The sequence below is a fragment of the Pristiophorus japonicus genome, chromosome 16, assembly GCF_044704955.1.
Source record: "Pristiophorus japonicus isolate sPriJap1 chromosome 16, sPriJap1.hap1, whole genome shotgun sequence".
NCBI classification, from domain to species: Eukaryota; Metazoa; Chordata; class Chondrichthyes; family Pristiophoridae; genus Pristiophorus; species Pristiophorus japonicus.
Window position 1 is genome coordinate 28,621,398 of NC_091992.1, and position 14,106 is coordinate 28,635,503.

Sequence of the window (14,106 nt, forward strand, 5' to 3'; positions counted from 1 at the left end):
GTGTACAGTTTTGGTCTCCTAACCTGAGGAAGGACATTCTTGCTATTGAGGGAGTGCAGCGAAGGTTCACCAGACTGATTCCCGGGATGGCGGGACTGACCTATCAAGAAAGACTGGATCAACTGGGCTTGTATTCACTGGAGTTCAGAAGAATGAGAGGGGACCTCATAGAAACATATAAAATTCTGACGGGGTTAGACAGGTTAGATGCAGGAAGAATGTTCCCAATGTTGGGGAAGTCCAGAACCAGGGGTCACAGTCTAAGGATAAGGGGTAAGCCATTTAGGACCGAGATGCGGAGGAACTTCTTCACCCAGAGAGTGGTGAACCTGTGGAATTCTCTACCACAGAAAGTTGTTGAGGCCAATTCACTAAATATATTCAAAAAGGAGTTAGATGAGGTCCTTACTGCTAGGGGGATCAAGGGGTATGGCGAGAAAGCAGGAATGGGGTACTGAAGTTGAATGTTCAGCCATGAACTCATTGAATGGCGGTGCAGGCTAGAAGGGCCGAATGGCCTACTCCTGCACCTATTTTCTATGTTTCTATGTTTCTATGTAAAAAATTTATGCATGATGTCTTTATCCTTTTTAAAAGAACAGAAAGAACATATATAGCACCTTTCATGATCTCAGGTTGTTCCAAGGCACATTACAACCAATGAAGTACTATTGTAATGTAGGGAAACACGGAAGCCAATATGCGCACAGCAATTCCCATTAACAGCAATGAGATAATAACCAGATAATCTATTTTTAGGGGTGTTGTTTGAGGGGTAAATATTGGTCAGGGTACCGGGGAGAACTCCCCTAATCTCTTTGAATAGTGCAATGGGATCTTTTACATCCACCTGAGAGGGCAGACAGGATCTCAATTTAATGTCTCATCTGAAAGACAGCACCTCTGACAACACAGCATTCCCTCAGTACTGCACTGAAATGTCATCCTAGATTACATGCTCAAGGCTCTGGAGCAGGACTTGAACCCACAACCTTCTGACTCAGAGGCAAGAATGGTACCTCTGATTCATGGCTAACACCATGACTAATGGCAGGCAGTGACCAGTGGGGTGCCGCAGGATTCAGTGCTGAGACCCCAGTTATTTACAATATACATCAATGATTTAGATGAAGGAATTGAATGTAATATCTCCAAGTTTGCAGATGACACTAAACTGGGTGGCAGTGTGAGCTGTGAGGAGGATGCTAAGAGGCTGCATGGTGACTTGGATAGGTTAGGTGAGTGGGCAAATGCATGGCAGATGTAGTATAATGTGGATAAATGTGAGGTTATCCACTTTGGTGGCAAAAATAGGAAGACAGAATATTATCTGAATGGTGACAGATTAGGAAAAGGGGAGGTGCAACGAGACCTGGGTGTCATGGTACATCAGTCATTGAAGTTTGGCATGCAAGTACAGCAGGTGCTGAAGAAGGCAAATGGCATGTTGGCCTTCATAGCTAGAGGATTTGAGTATAGAAGCAGGGAGGTGTTACTGCAGTTGTACAGAGCCTTGGTGAGGCCACACCTGGAATATTGTGTTCAGTTTTGGTTTCCTAATCTGAGGAAGGACGTTCTTGCTGTTGAGGGAGTGCAGCGAAGGTTCACCAGACTGATTCACCGGATGGCAGGACTGACATATGAGGAGAGACTGGATCAACTGGGCTTGTATCCACTGGAATTTAGAAGAATGAGAGGGGATGTCATAGAAATATATAAAATTATGACATGATTGGACAGGTTAGAGGCAGGAAGAATGTTCCCGTTACTGGGGAGTTCCAGAACCAGGGATCACAGTCTAAGAATAAGGGGTAAGCCATTTAGGACCGAGATGAGAAGAAACGTCTTCACTCAGAGAGTGGTTAACCTGTGGAATTCTCTACTGCAGAAAGTTGTTGAGGCCAGTTCGTTAGATATATTCAAAAGGGAGTTAGATATGGCCCTTACGGCCAAAGGCATTAAAGAGTATGGAGAGAAAGCAGGAAAGGGGTACTGAGGTGGAATGATCAGCCATGATCTTATTGAATGGCGATGCGGGCTCGAAGGGCCAAATGGCCTGTTCCTGCACCTAATTTCTATGTTTCTATGTTTCTATGTAAATATCATTTTTAAATTCGTAACTCCACAGATAATGAAGCAGTCCATGCCCACATGCAGAAAGACCTGGACAACATTCAGGCTTCAGCTGATAAGTGATAAGTAACATTCAAGCTACACAAATGCCAGGCAATGATTATCTCTAAGAAGAAAGAGTCTAACCACCTCCCCATGATATTCAATGGGACTACCACTGCCAAATCCCCCACCATCAACATTCTGGAGCTCACCATCACCCAGAAACATAACTGGACCAGTCACATAAATACGGTGGTTAAAAGAGCAGGTCAGAGGCTGGGTATTCTGTGGTGAGTGATTCACCTCTTTTCCCCATCTACAAGGCACAAGTCAGGAGTGTAATGGAATACTTTCCACTTGCTTGGATGATGAGTGCAGCTCCAACAACACTCATTAGCTCAACACCATCCAGGACAAAGCAGCCCTCTTGATTAGTACGTCATCCACCAACTTAAATACTCACTCCTCCACCAGTGGCACACCGTGGCTGCAGTGTGTACCAGCTACAAGATGCACTGCAGCAACTCACCTAGGCTTCTTCAGCAGCACCTCCCAAACCCACAACCTCTACCACCTCGAAGAACAAGGGCAACAGGCACAGGGGATCACCACCACCTTCAAGTTCCCCTACAAGTCACACACCATCCTAACTTGGAAATATATCACCATTCCTTCATTGTCGCTGGGTCAAAATCCTGGAACTCCCTCCCTAACAGCACTGTGGGAGTACTTTCACCACACGGATTGTAGCAGTTCAAGAAGACGGCTCACCGCGACCTTCTCAAGGGCAATCAAGGATGGGCAATAAATGCTGGCCTTGCCAGCGATGCCCACATCCCATGAATGAATAAAAGAAAAGAAAATGTAAACTCCATTCCTTTTCACAATCAGTAGAAATTCATTTCCTTCTGTCAGTTTGTGAGTGGGCAATATACAGGGGGAAAATGTCAAAGTAGGTATAAAGAATGCAGTTATGATTTTACTAAATAGCAAACAAAGAAAATCGATGGTTAGCATTGTAGCATGATAAATGCCTCAACAAGTGAGGCTGACTGAGTTACAAATGGTTGTGGGCAGTGAAGAAAAAAATCATTTTAATTAGTATTTTTAGCTCAGGAAAATCAGTCATTGTATCACTGTATTAGCCTTTAGGGATAAAATTTCCAATTGGTGCCCCTACTGCAGTGCCTCATTGACGGGATAGCACATGAGGAATTTGTTCGTGGAGCTCAGCACACATGAATATTCGATAAGCGGTCTCTTGGAGTAAAGCTCTTGCGAGTGCCCATGTATAAAGTCTATTGCATTGTGAAAAGCACGGGGCCTGAAATCGCTGGGTGAGAGAGGACAGTAAAGGGGCAGGTCAGAGCTGCAGGGTGTCCAATCACATGTAAACTGCATCCGAAATCTGATCCAGGAGGATGTCCAGGTCCATCCACATGCCTCCGCATGTCCCGGCAGCAGTTTATGAGTGCGCTTTGTGCATTCCCTGGCTGCACTGGAATTCCACCCACCACGCTACCTGACAGGCCCGGCAAGATCCAATGCCAGCCGAAAGCAGCCATGAGTTCCATTGTGAGCACTGTAAAAGCCCCAAAAGATGAAACAGGAGCAGAGATAATGGATCCCAGATGGCCTGTTAAGGGCCTTGGGCTCTCCGCATTGGGGCAACAGAGTGCCACTCATTTTTACCAGTAACTCAGAGTGAGCACCTCTGGTTTACCTCTACTGGGTGGGCAACTCAGCTGTGGATTAAAAATGACCCCAATCCCAGGGTTTGGGACAGGCTCAACGGTCTGGACAATCAGCAGGCCAGTGCGGACTTCTGTCCCGCTGTCAATCAGAGCCATTTTGACAGTGGGCCCACCTCCAAACCCGCATTCGCAGGGCTGGGAAGATTCTGGCAAGTTCTCAGATGATTATTTGTTAGATTTGTATTTTAATTAGATTTCCAGCATTTTTGCAGTTTTTCTAGCTTGAGGCAAACGGACAGCTTTTTAATAAAACTGTGAGTCAGTGTTACAAACCAGCTATGCCAAAAACAAAATATCTGACAGATCTTCAAATAGTAAAAGAATAAACCAATTAAAAATATCTTATTGAGATAGTCTGAGGTTCAATCACTGGTCTGTACTCAATTAGTTTACATGGGGCACTAATAGGGAAACTCAATTGACCGTCAAACCCCTGAGATAGATGGGGCAAATACATGAGTCAGGTTTCCTTCCAACTCCTGACTCAGTGATTCCTGCAGGAAAGGGCACAGTGGTAAGGAAAGGACAGGACTTACATTTACATAGTGCCTTTCACGACCTTAGGACATCTCAAAGCACTTTCTAGCCAATGAAGTACATTTGAAATGTAGTACCTGTTACAATGTAGGAAACGTGGCAGCCCATTTGCACACAGCCAACAGCAAAATATATGATTGAACTGGAATAAAAATCAGTTTGATTCTACAATGGATGGGTGATCTATTTGGACAGATTACTGCGCAGGCGGCAAAGTTAATAACTGCCCGAACTGTCTCTTTAAATTAAACAAGATAAAGTCAAGAGAGTTTAATACAAGAGCTGTTTTAAATTTAACAGAGGGATCCTATCTCTATTATTATGAAGGATTCAAGGAATGCTTCTGGAAAAAAGCAATTTCTATTGCAAGCATAGGTAGACATCAAGCACATTAATCACACCGCGGGCTATCGCTAGGCAGCCTCCTGGTGGCACAGCTTGACCAAGTGCTGATGCATCAAAATAAAAAATACAGCAACAGCCCCTCAGAAAACTGCATTAATCAGCAAGTCAACACGATACTTTTTTATTTAATGCTTATAATTTTATGCTGTTTCATTTAAAAAGTCAATAAATTGTAAGCTTTGGAGTAGAACTGAACAAGAGAAGCCCATCCATATTTTAAAGATCAGAGAGCAGTTTATGCAGCGAGGGTATATATAGATTGTAAACAGGGCTAAGTGAGAACACTGAGGGGCCAAAATTGGTGAAGGCCCCCGCCCGCCCAAGTGCCGCCCAAAGGACCGCCGGTGGCCGCCGAGGTACCTGACGGTACTTTGGGCGGGGTTTTCATCAGAGAGGTCCCTCATAGGTCGGCGGGCGGCAAAAGAGGGACTTACGCTGCCAATCTGGGCGGCAGCCAGCAGGAGCTCCCAAACTCGACGGTAAAGGCGCTTGCCGCCCAAGTGCCGCCGAAGATGGAGTCAGGCCCACGTAGGGTCGAAGACCTGAAAAAACCATCGGAAGACCTTCAGGGGACCCCATCCAGGTAAGTCCCTGTAAAGAAAAAAATTATAAAATGTTTACTCACCTTTTTTTCAGATCTTCATACTCACCGTCGGGGACAGACCAGCCTCCTGCCAGCGGTCTGTGCCCATTCTCGGCGGGCGGGCCGCCCACTGACGTCAGCGGGCGGTTCCCAGCGATTCTCCCCTCCCGCCTGCTCCAGCCCAAATCGAAAGTGGCACTGGGCACAACTCGAGGAGGAATGTTGGCGGCAGTGGGCGGCAGTCGCCAGCACTGTGCCATAAGGCCATCAATTTCGGGCCCTGAGACTAAAAGCTCCCATCCAGCAGCTTGATTCATTCAGTCTTCTTTATTTATTGAAAAGCCTTGGTAAAGCGCCAAGCCCCATAGTGTAGGGCACCGGCAAAAGAGAGGAGGAACAAAATGAGATAAATCTGGGCCTGAATTTTCGGTCGGAGGCTTCCCGCGTGTGAATGCCTCCTAATCGCAAGAAAAGTACCGACCGACCTGATGGTCCCGGCGGTTCGTAGACTCGTGCTCCTGGGACACTACGCATACGCATGCGTAAAGGCCCATGTATCCAAAGGGCCCATGCAGCTTGCAAGCAGCCCTGGGATTACGTGGACCAGGCCAACCAATCAAAAAGGGGATTCCCGTTATGCTTATAGGGATTCCACTTATGTACAGAATTCCCATAAGCCCAATAGGCCTTCCTTAAATTATACAATTGCACACCAGTCAAATAAAAATAAATTACATGTTCAAAATTAATTACAATACAATTAAATTAATTATTTAAAACAAAAATTTAATTTTTTGAAAAATTAATTTCAATATTTTAAAAGGTCTAAAAATAAGCTATAAACTAATTTTGAAATTTTTTTGATGCTTTAAATATTTTTTTTTGAATTATTTTAATATTTATTTAACTCTTACGCTGGTAAAAGAAGGTCCAATGCCTGCTTTTACCAGGCCAAGAGTTTCACGGGCATTTGCTGGGCAGCAGTTGGCAAAGAGCCCAACTCTCCACCAGCGAATGTCCATTTCCCGGGGATGCGGATTTACACGGGTTTACACGCACGCACGGCGGAACATGCAGTGCACTTACGGCCGTGTACGCACCACCTTTGTGGTCATAGGCCCCGGAAAACCTGGGCCTGTATGCAGCAGCGAAGAGATACCAAGCTTGGATTTTAGGAGTTTGAAGATTGTAGGAAGGAAAGACCCAAAAATAAATAATATCATGTTTTATATCCATAAGATAAGAAATCTTATTCTCATGTTTAGGATTGCATAAGTTCCATTGTCAGATGCGGCTCAGAAAGAATTACTGTTGCTGGTTTTCAGATGTTTAAGTCCATTTAAGCGCTGCCACAGTACACTGGAACACCAGTGTGCTTTGATGTGCATCCATGATTTTAGAAAGACCCTGCAGCTCCACCAAGCATATGACTTGGGTTAGGTTAAATATCGAGCAAGCAGAGGCTGTTTCTCTCCAAATCCCCCCTGATTTTTAAAGTCCTACCTGCCTCTACCCACCTGACGCTGTGCGGATTCATTGGGTTGAAATTTCCTCTGGGACTGATTTGCTGCTGGAAGAGGGTTGGGTGGGACTGCTGCTCACTACCCCAACCTCACCAGGACCCCAACCCACTTCCTTGGTCGGAGAACATCAGCTCCCAGCAAGATCTCGGCTGCACAGAAGAGCCCACCACTGATGGTCAGGGAATGCAGGACACCTGCTGTAGCACTAGAAGGAGAGGATGGGAGCCAATATAGAAGTGTCCCAAAGATATTCGGCCAAGGCCTATAACAGATTTGCGCTTATGATCTTAAGAGAGGTAGAGGTGCCCACAACTGGGACCTCTTCCTCCAAAAGAGCTTTGAACAGGCATTTCGCTGATGTCCCAAGGACTGCCAGCACCCCTCACTTGGTGATCCTGGAGTCAGTGGCAGAAGAGGCATGGGCCTAGGGGCAGCATGGGCCAGCCCACACTGCGCACTAGGTCCATGCAGCAGAGCTGGTCTCCAGTCATCTTGGTTAATCCTTGCCACTGGACCAAGACCTAGTTCTGTCAAGCCTGTGTGGTGGCTGGCGTGCAACGGTCACCCCACGTTAAAAAAATCCACTCACAGGCATCTTCCACTCTTCAACATGTAGTTCGGAATATTAGGTCCTTCATTGAAACACCTGTGAACCCATCCCTTTGTTGGCGTGGAAACAAGTCATCCTCGATACGAGGGACTGCCTAAGAAGAAGAAGATGAAGAAGAAGAAGGTAGAAGAGAAGGGAGGCAGAGAACTCTCTACTACATCTATATATAAAGGAGCAAACAAGAGGTGGCTAGCTGGCTTCCCTGCTGGAATGGGGAAGGGGAATGAAAATGTATGGCGGCTTGCAGCAGTAGGCCTCCCCATCCTATTACCCTGTCCTACCACCCGATTTCAGCTGGTATCGTGTAAGAAATTCCAGTCCAGAGTTACCGAAATCTCCAAAACAAGCTGGACCCAACTGCCTTCGCCTTGGTCTGGACGGGCTACTGCAGCAACTTTTAGCCCAGTCACTTGTTTAACTTTTCCAGCCAAATTGAATCAGCTGATTCAAATTCCATTTGCCTTGGCAAATGAAGTGGTGGCTTTCCGGACAATGGGAAATTGAAATGACCCCAAAGGCAGGTTAGCTGGCAAGTTCCAGAAACAAGTCCAACTTGACAGAGATGAAGCGATCATCACAAGCCTAGGTCCCAAATGCAACTTGCTTAACTGTACTTCCACTTGTGATGTTGCAAATAATGCAAATCCACTGCGTGAACAATGAAAAACTGTAAATAACTGGGAAAAAAAGGTTTTGGGAGGGAAGCTACGTGTATCTAATGTATAGTTTATAAAGTGATAACTGGTATCATAAATATTATTTCTGTGAGGCCTGTAATAGGAAGGTATGTAATATTTAAATTCATTCGTCATGTGATGTGTTGCTTCAGTAAATTTTACTGTGTTAATGGGTGAACTGCTGTCATGTTAGGGCTGCAGTGTGACCATGGGAAACATCAGAAGCATTACTGCAGGTCTCAGACTACCTATGGGCAATAGCACAATATATCTGCGAGTCTTCTTCTTCTTCTTAGGCAGTCCCCCGGAGTCGAGGATGACTTGCTTCCACACTAAAATTAGTTCTAAGGTGACTGATGAGACCAATGTGGGCCAGGTCCCGAACTTCATTTCGAAGGGTGGAAGATGTCTGTGCATGAATTCTTTTAATGTGGGGTGGCCATTGCACACCAGCTAATGTTAGTCAAATAGTGGCTGCCCATGTTAGTGGCTCTGTGATTGACTTGTGTAATTAAGCTGTGTCATTTTTGTTCTATTTCTCCATTATCTGGTCTGTAAATAACCTGAAGTAGATTGCATCAGCTGTATGCAAGTACAGGTTAGACAGCTGGGTTTATTGGATGGTTTGGTTTCTTGGTGTGTTTAAGGAGCAGAGGAATAGCTTTTACAGTTCTGTGATGGGGGTTATAAAAATGTCCTCTAGGTCAAGTTAAGAAAGTAGATTGAGGCAAGGAAAAATATCAGTCAACTCACTTACCGAGTGTCAAAGGTGAAGTAGGTTCAGCCAGAACACATCTCACAAGCTTATTAATAAAAAAGTCACTGAGATTCTACGGAGTTAAAGGTTTTTTCTATAACAACAGTCTTTGCTTCTCGCGCTCTCTTTCCAACATTGTAGCATCGTGAAACTGAGAGTTCTATTCATAGAATTTTGATTGTGGTCCATGACAGATACATTGGGAAGAATAGATTGGTTTTGAATTACCATCTTCTGTATGTGTTATGGATAGAAAATGTAGATCATTTTGAGTATTAGTAGGCCTAGAGAACATAGGGGTCTTTTTATTACCTTGAATGCTCCGTGTGTTATCTCCTGTGATTTGATACATTTTCTATTGCAAACCACAGCATTGTTTGCACCTTTTGATTTTAATGTTTTGTCAAGAAATTAATCTCTTTCATATTATAATTTGTTACTGGGCATCCAGGTCAATAATGGTATATGTGCACCTTAACTTGGCAAAATCTATATCATATGACTTTTGTGTATAAATCTATGATTATAGCTCAGCAAATGATTTTCTGATTGGTTTGTGCTGGCCATATGGTGTTATCATTATACTTCAATATCAAATGGAAATATTAACTAAGTTCAACGCCAAGAACTGATCAAGCTCTTGGTCCCTGAATAAGCCAGACATACAATTTATACCAAGTCCCTTGCAGGTATTCACTGTCTAGGACTACTCAATTGCAATGTCCTTCTAAAATTTGGTCATTTAGCAAAACCATTGGCGGTCAACGAATGTGATAAATAAAACATACGTCAATTAATGAAACTCAGATTCATGAATGTTGAATCACTTACTTGGTCTAAATATTGAGGTTCGTTGTGATTCTATAATGGGACATTACATTGAAGAACAGTGACAGGAATGCAAAGATATTGTACCCAGATTCTCATAGGAGGAATTCTTACCTTGGTTGTCATCCAACTTTCCTATTGTCTCAATCTGTTCCACCAAATCATTCGAGTTCCATGTGCTCATTCCTAGCAGAAGAGCATTTTTATTTTCCACCACCTCCTCTGCAAAAATGATGAAAATTGTTATTTATACTCTGTAAATGTCATTCAGTTCTATCCTGGAATTGTTGTTCATCAATGTCACTCAACTGTACAGGTTTAGTTCACTGTTTAAAATATTCAAAGATTCAGAAGTCAGAATGCAGAAGAATGTTCAAAGCATTTGCAATTGCACATCACAGATCAATAGATCGTCACAGAGAACAAAATGCAGCGCAATGTGCCATTAAACACATTTAATAAAATTATAATAATTAAAGTTCTTCACATAGTTAATGTTTAAATATAAAATAAACATACAATATGACATAATGTAACTCAATGGTTGCAATCTTCAGTTTACTGTCGCTTGGCTCTTGACCAGACACACTAAAAACGGTTTATAAAACGTTGACTGCTTGTAGTTTTGATATCTCTACTGACAACTGATATCAGCAGATAGTTGCACAGCACCATTTTAATCACTTACTTCATAGATTCTAATTGTATTCAAGCCATAAGCTTCTTATCTGTAACACCAACAATGTTACAGCAAAAAATCAATGATTTGAAAACAAACTCTAGTTAAATAGCAATGAGATCATTATTCAAACTTATTTGAAGAACTAATGTTGCCCTTTCAAGACATTTTCAGAGCAGACTCGACTGCAGGAACAACCTACTTTAAGATTTCTATTTTGAAGCTTTCATATGAGCCACAAGGGCAATCCACACTGCAGTAATTGCCATAATTGTTGCACAGCAAACATGTACAATATGTTATAGGCAAGGCCAAACAAATGTTTGTTTATGTATACTGTAACAAATTCAGTACCTGGAACTTGCATTCCATTACTCTCCGATATAAACAAACTGGTATGGGACATCACATTATAAAAGTGTCCCCTATTCTTGCAAATACTTGTGACACCTGTACGGACTGCGATGATGCATCTTTCAATGCTAGAGGTATCACATCTTGCTTGTTACATAAGCGAGGCTCTGCTGAATACTTGTAGAATCATAGAATCAAAGAATGATACAGCAAAGGTGGCCATTCAGCCCATCGTGCCCGTGCCAGCTCTTTGGTAGAGCTATTCAATTAATCCCACTCACCTGCTCTTTACCTATAGCCCTGTAAATTGTTTCCCTTCAAGTATTTATCCAATTCGCCTTGAATGTTGTTATTGAATCTGCTTGCACCATCCTTTCAGACCACAACAACTCGCTATGTCAAAAAAATGTTCATGTCGCCTCTGATTCTTTTGCCAATCACCTTAAATCTGTGCGCTCTGATTACCTGCCGTTCTGCCACTGGAAACAGTTTCTCCTTATTTACTCTATTAAAACCCTTTATGAATTTGAATACATCAATCAAATCTCCTCTTAACCTTCTCTACTCGAGAGAGAGAACAACCCTAGCTTCTCCAGTCTCTCCACATAACTGAAATCCTTCATCCCTGGTACCATTCAAGTAAATCTCTTCTGGACCCTCTCCAAGGTCTTGACATCCTTCCTAAAGTGTGGTGTCAAAAATTGAACACAATACTCCAGCTGAAGCCTAACCAGTGTTTAATAAAGGTTTAGCATGATTTCCTTGCTTTTGTATGCTAAGCCTCTATAAATAAAGCCAAGGATCAAATCTACTTTTTCCCTACAAATCAATCAAAATACTTTCTGAAAAAAATTTCAGCTGCCATATTTTCTCAGGGACTGAAATTTTAGATAACCAAAATAAGGATTTAAACAAAATAAATTTTAAAAATTGCATATTTCACAACGTAATTAACGTTATTAATTGAAATATTTTTGAATGCCTTTGTTAATGTTTTATTTGAAGGCCTCAGCCTATCCCAAAAAGCCTGAATACGGACTTGACATTTTATCTGGAGCTGTGATAGTGTGATCTGGATTCAGATTGTACAGACTGAGCAGTACATTGGATTTCCCAGGGCACATCAGTACCATTCGGTAGTTGAACTGTTGGATTATTTTTCTTTATCGTCCAACTGTTTTTGCAGTTTCTTTGAAGAAAAGGCAGAGGTCAAATTTTCAAAACTTTATTCACATAAAGTTTGTATTGACTTCTGTTAAATAAGAGAGGCTTTTTAATCAGAGAGGCTCTATGTGAGAATGAGAGTGCAAAAAGCTATACTGATTACATACCTGTTGGAGCATTTGTTTTGTGTTCTAGAAACTTCAGAAACTGCATTAAGCTGAAAGAGTGTCTAGCGACATTTTAATTTGTTCATTTTATGCAAGTTCATTTTTTTTTAATTAGTTCCATTTTGAAGCAAACTGCCTTTAATTACCACCTTTTTTCACAGAAAATGTTAACGTTCTAATTAATGATAACTGTCACACAGAGCAGGGGAATCAGATATAGGAGACAGAAACAGAGGTCCCAAAATTCCTGGGTCCCACATGTGACAGTGGAAGTGCAACAGGGTAGGCCTTATATATGCCCTAGGATGCTGACCTCATTAGAAATCCAATTCTCTCTGACTACAGGTGTGGTGCCGGAGGACTGGAGGACTGCTAATGTTGTACCGTTGTTTAAAAAGGGACAAAGGGATAGACTGAGTAATTACAGGCCAGTCAGCCTAACCTCAGTGGTGGAAACATTATTGGAAAAAATTCTGAGGGACAGGATAAATCTTCATTTCGAAAGACACGGATTAATCAAGGACAGCCAGCACAGATTTGTTAAGGGAAGGTCGTGTCTGACTAACTTAATTGAATTTTTTGAGGAGATAACAAGGAGGGTCAATGTTGATAGTGCATTTCATGCAGTGCATATGGATTTTAGCAACGCTTTTAATAAGATCCCACATGGCACAAAAAGTCCATGGGATTCAAGGCAAAGTGACAAGTTGGATCTAAAATTGGCTCAGAGGCAGGAAGCAAAGGGTAACGGTTGGTGGGTGTTTTTGTGACTGGAAGGCTGTTTTCAATGTGGTTCCGCAGGGCTCAGTACTAGGTCCCTTGCTTTTTGTGGTATATATCAATGATTTAGACTTGAATGTAGGGGGTATGATTAAGAAGTTAGCAGATGATACAAAAATTGGCCATGTGGTTGATAATGAAGAAGAAAGTTGTAGTCTGCAGGAAGACATCAGTGAACTGGTCAGGTGGGCAGAACATTGGCAAATGGAATTCAATCCGGAGAAGTGTGAGGTAATGCATTTGGGCAGGGCCAACAAGGCAAGGGAATGGTAGGACACTGAGAAGGGTAGAGGAACAAAGGGACCTTGCATGTCCACAGATCCCTGAAGGCATCAGGCCAGGTAGATAAGGTGGTTAAGAAGGCAAATGGAATACTTGCCTTTATTAGTCTAGGCATAGAATACAAGAGCAGGGTGGTTATGCTTGAACTGTATAAAACATTAGTTAGGCCACAGCTAGAGTACTGCGTGCAGTTCTGGTCACCACCGTACAGGAAAGATGTGATTGCACTAGAGAGCGTACAGAGGAGATTTCCGAGGATGTTGCCTGGACTGGAGAATTTTAGCTACGAGGAAAGATTAGATAGGCTGGGATTGTTTTCTTTGGAACAGAAGAGACTGAGGGGAGACCTTAATGAGGTGTATAAAATTATGAGAATAGAAAGGACCTATTTCTCTTAGCAGAGGGGTCAACAACTGGTCCCACAAACAGCAATGTGATAATGACTAGATAATCTGTTGTTATTATGTTGTTTGAGAGATAAATATTGGCCAGGACACTGGGAATAACTCCCCTGCTCTTCTTCAGAATAATTCCAATGGGATATTTTACATCCACAAGCAGACAGGGTCTCGGTTTAAGGTCTCATCTGAAAGACGGCACCTCCGACAGTGCAGCACTCCCTTAGCCCCACACTGGAGTATCAACCTAGATTTGTGCACACAAGTCCCTGGAGGGAGACTTGAGCCCACAACCTTCTCGACTCAGAGGCGAGTGTGCTACCCACTGAGCCACAGCTGTCACTAAATGATGAAGTAGGGTGGAAGGAGGCCCAGGGTAAAGAGGCCCAGAATAAACACCAGCCTAGACCAGTTGGACCAAATGGCCTGTTTGTGTGCTGGAAATTCTATGTAATGCAAAGAGAGGCTAGAAAGCCTTAACATTCCAATGTTG

At 42.9% G+C, this 14,106-nt stretch overlaps 1 protein-coding gene across 1 annotated transcript in view; it reads right to left on the minus strand.

Moving 5' to 3' along the window:
• The window catches only part of LOC139226927 (membrane-associated phosphatidylinositol transfer protein 3-like), a gene marked incomplete at its 5' end in the record, with an annotated part of 431,271 nt that overhangs the window by 366,648 nt on the left and 50,517 nt on the right, over positions 1-14,106 (minus strand). The window contains one exon of the mRNA XM_070858017.1: positions 9,904-10,011. Coding sequence (XP_070714118.1) covers positions 9,904-10,011 — 108 coding nt within the window. The remainder of the gene's footprint in view (positions 1-9,903; positions 10,012-14,106) is intronic.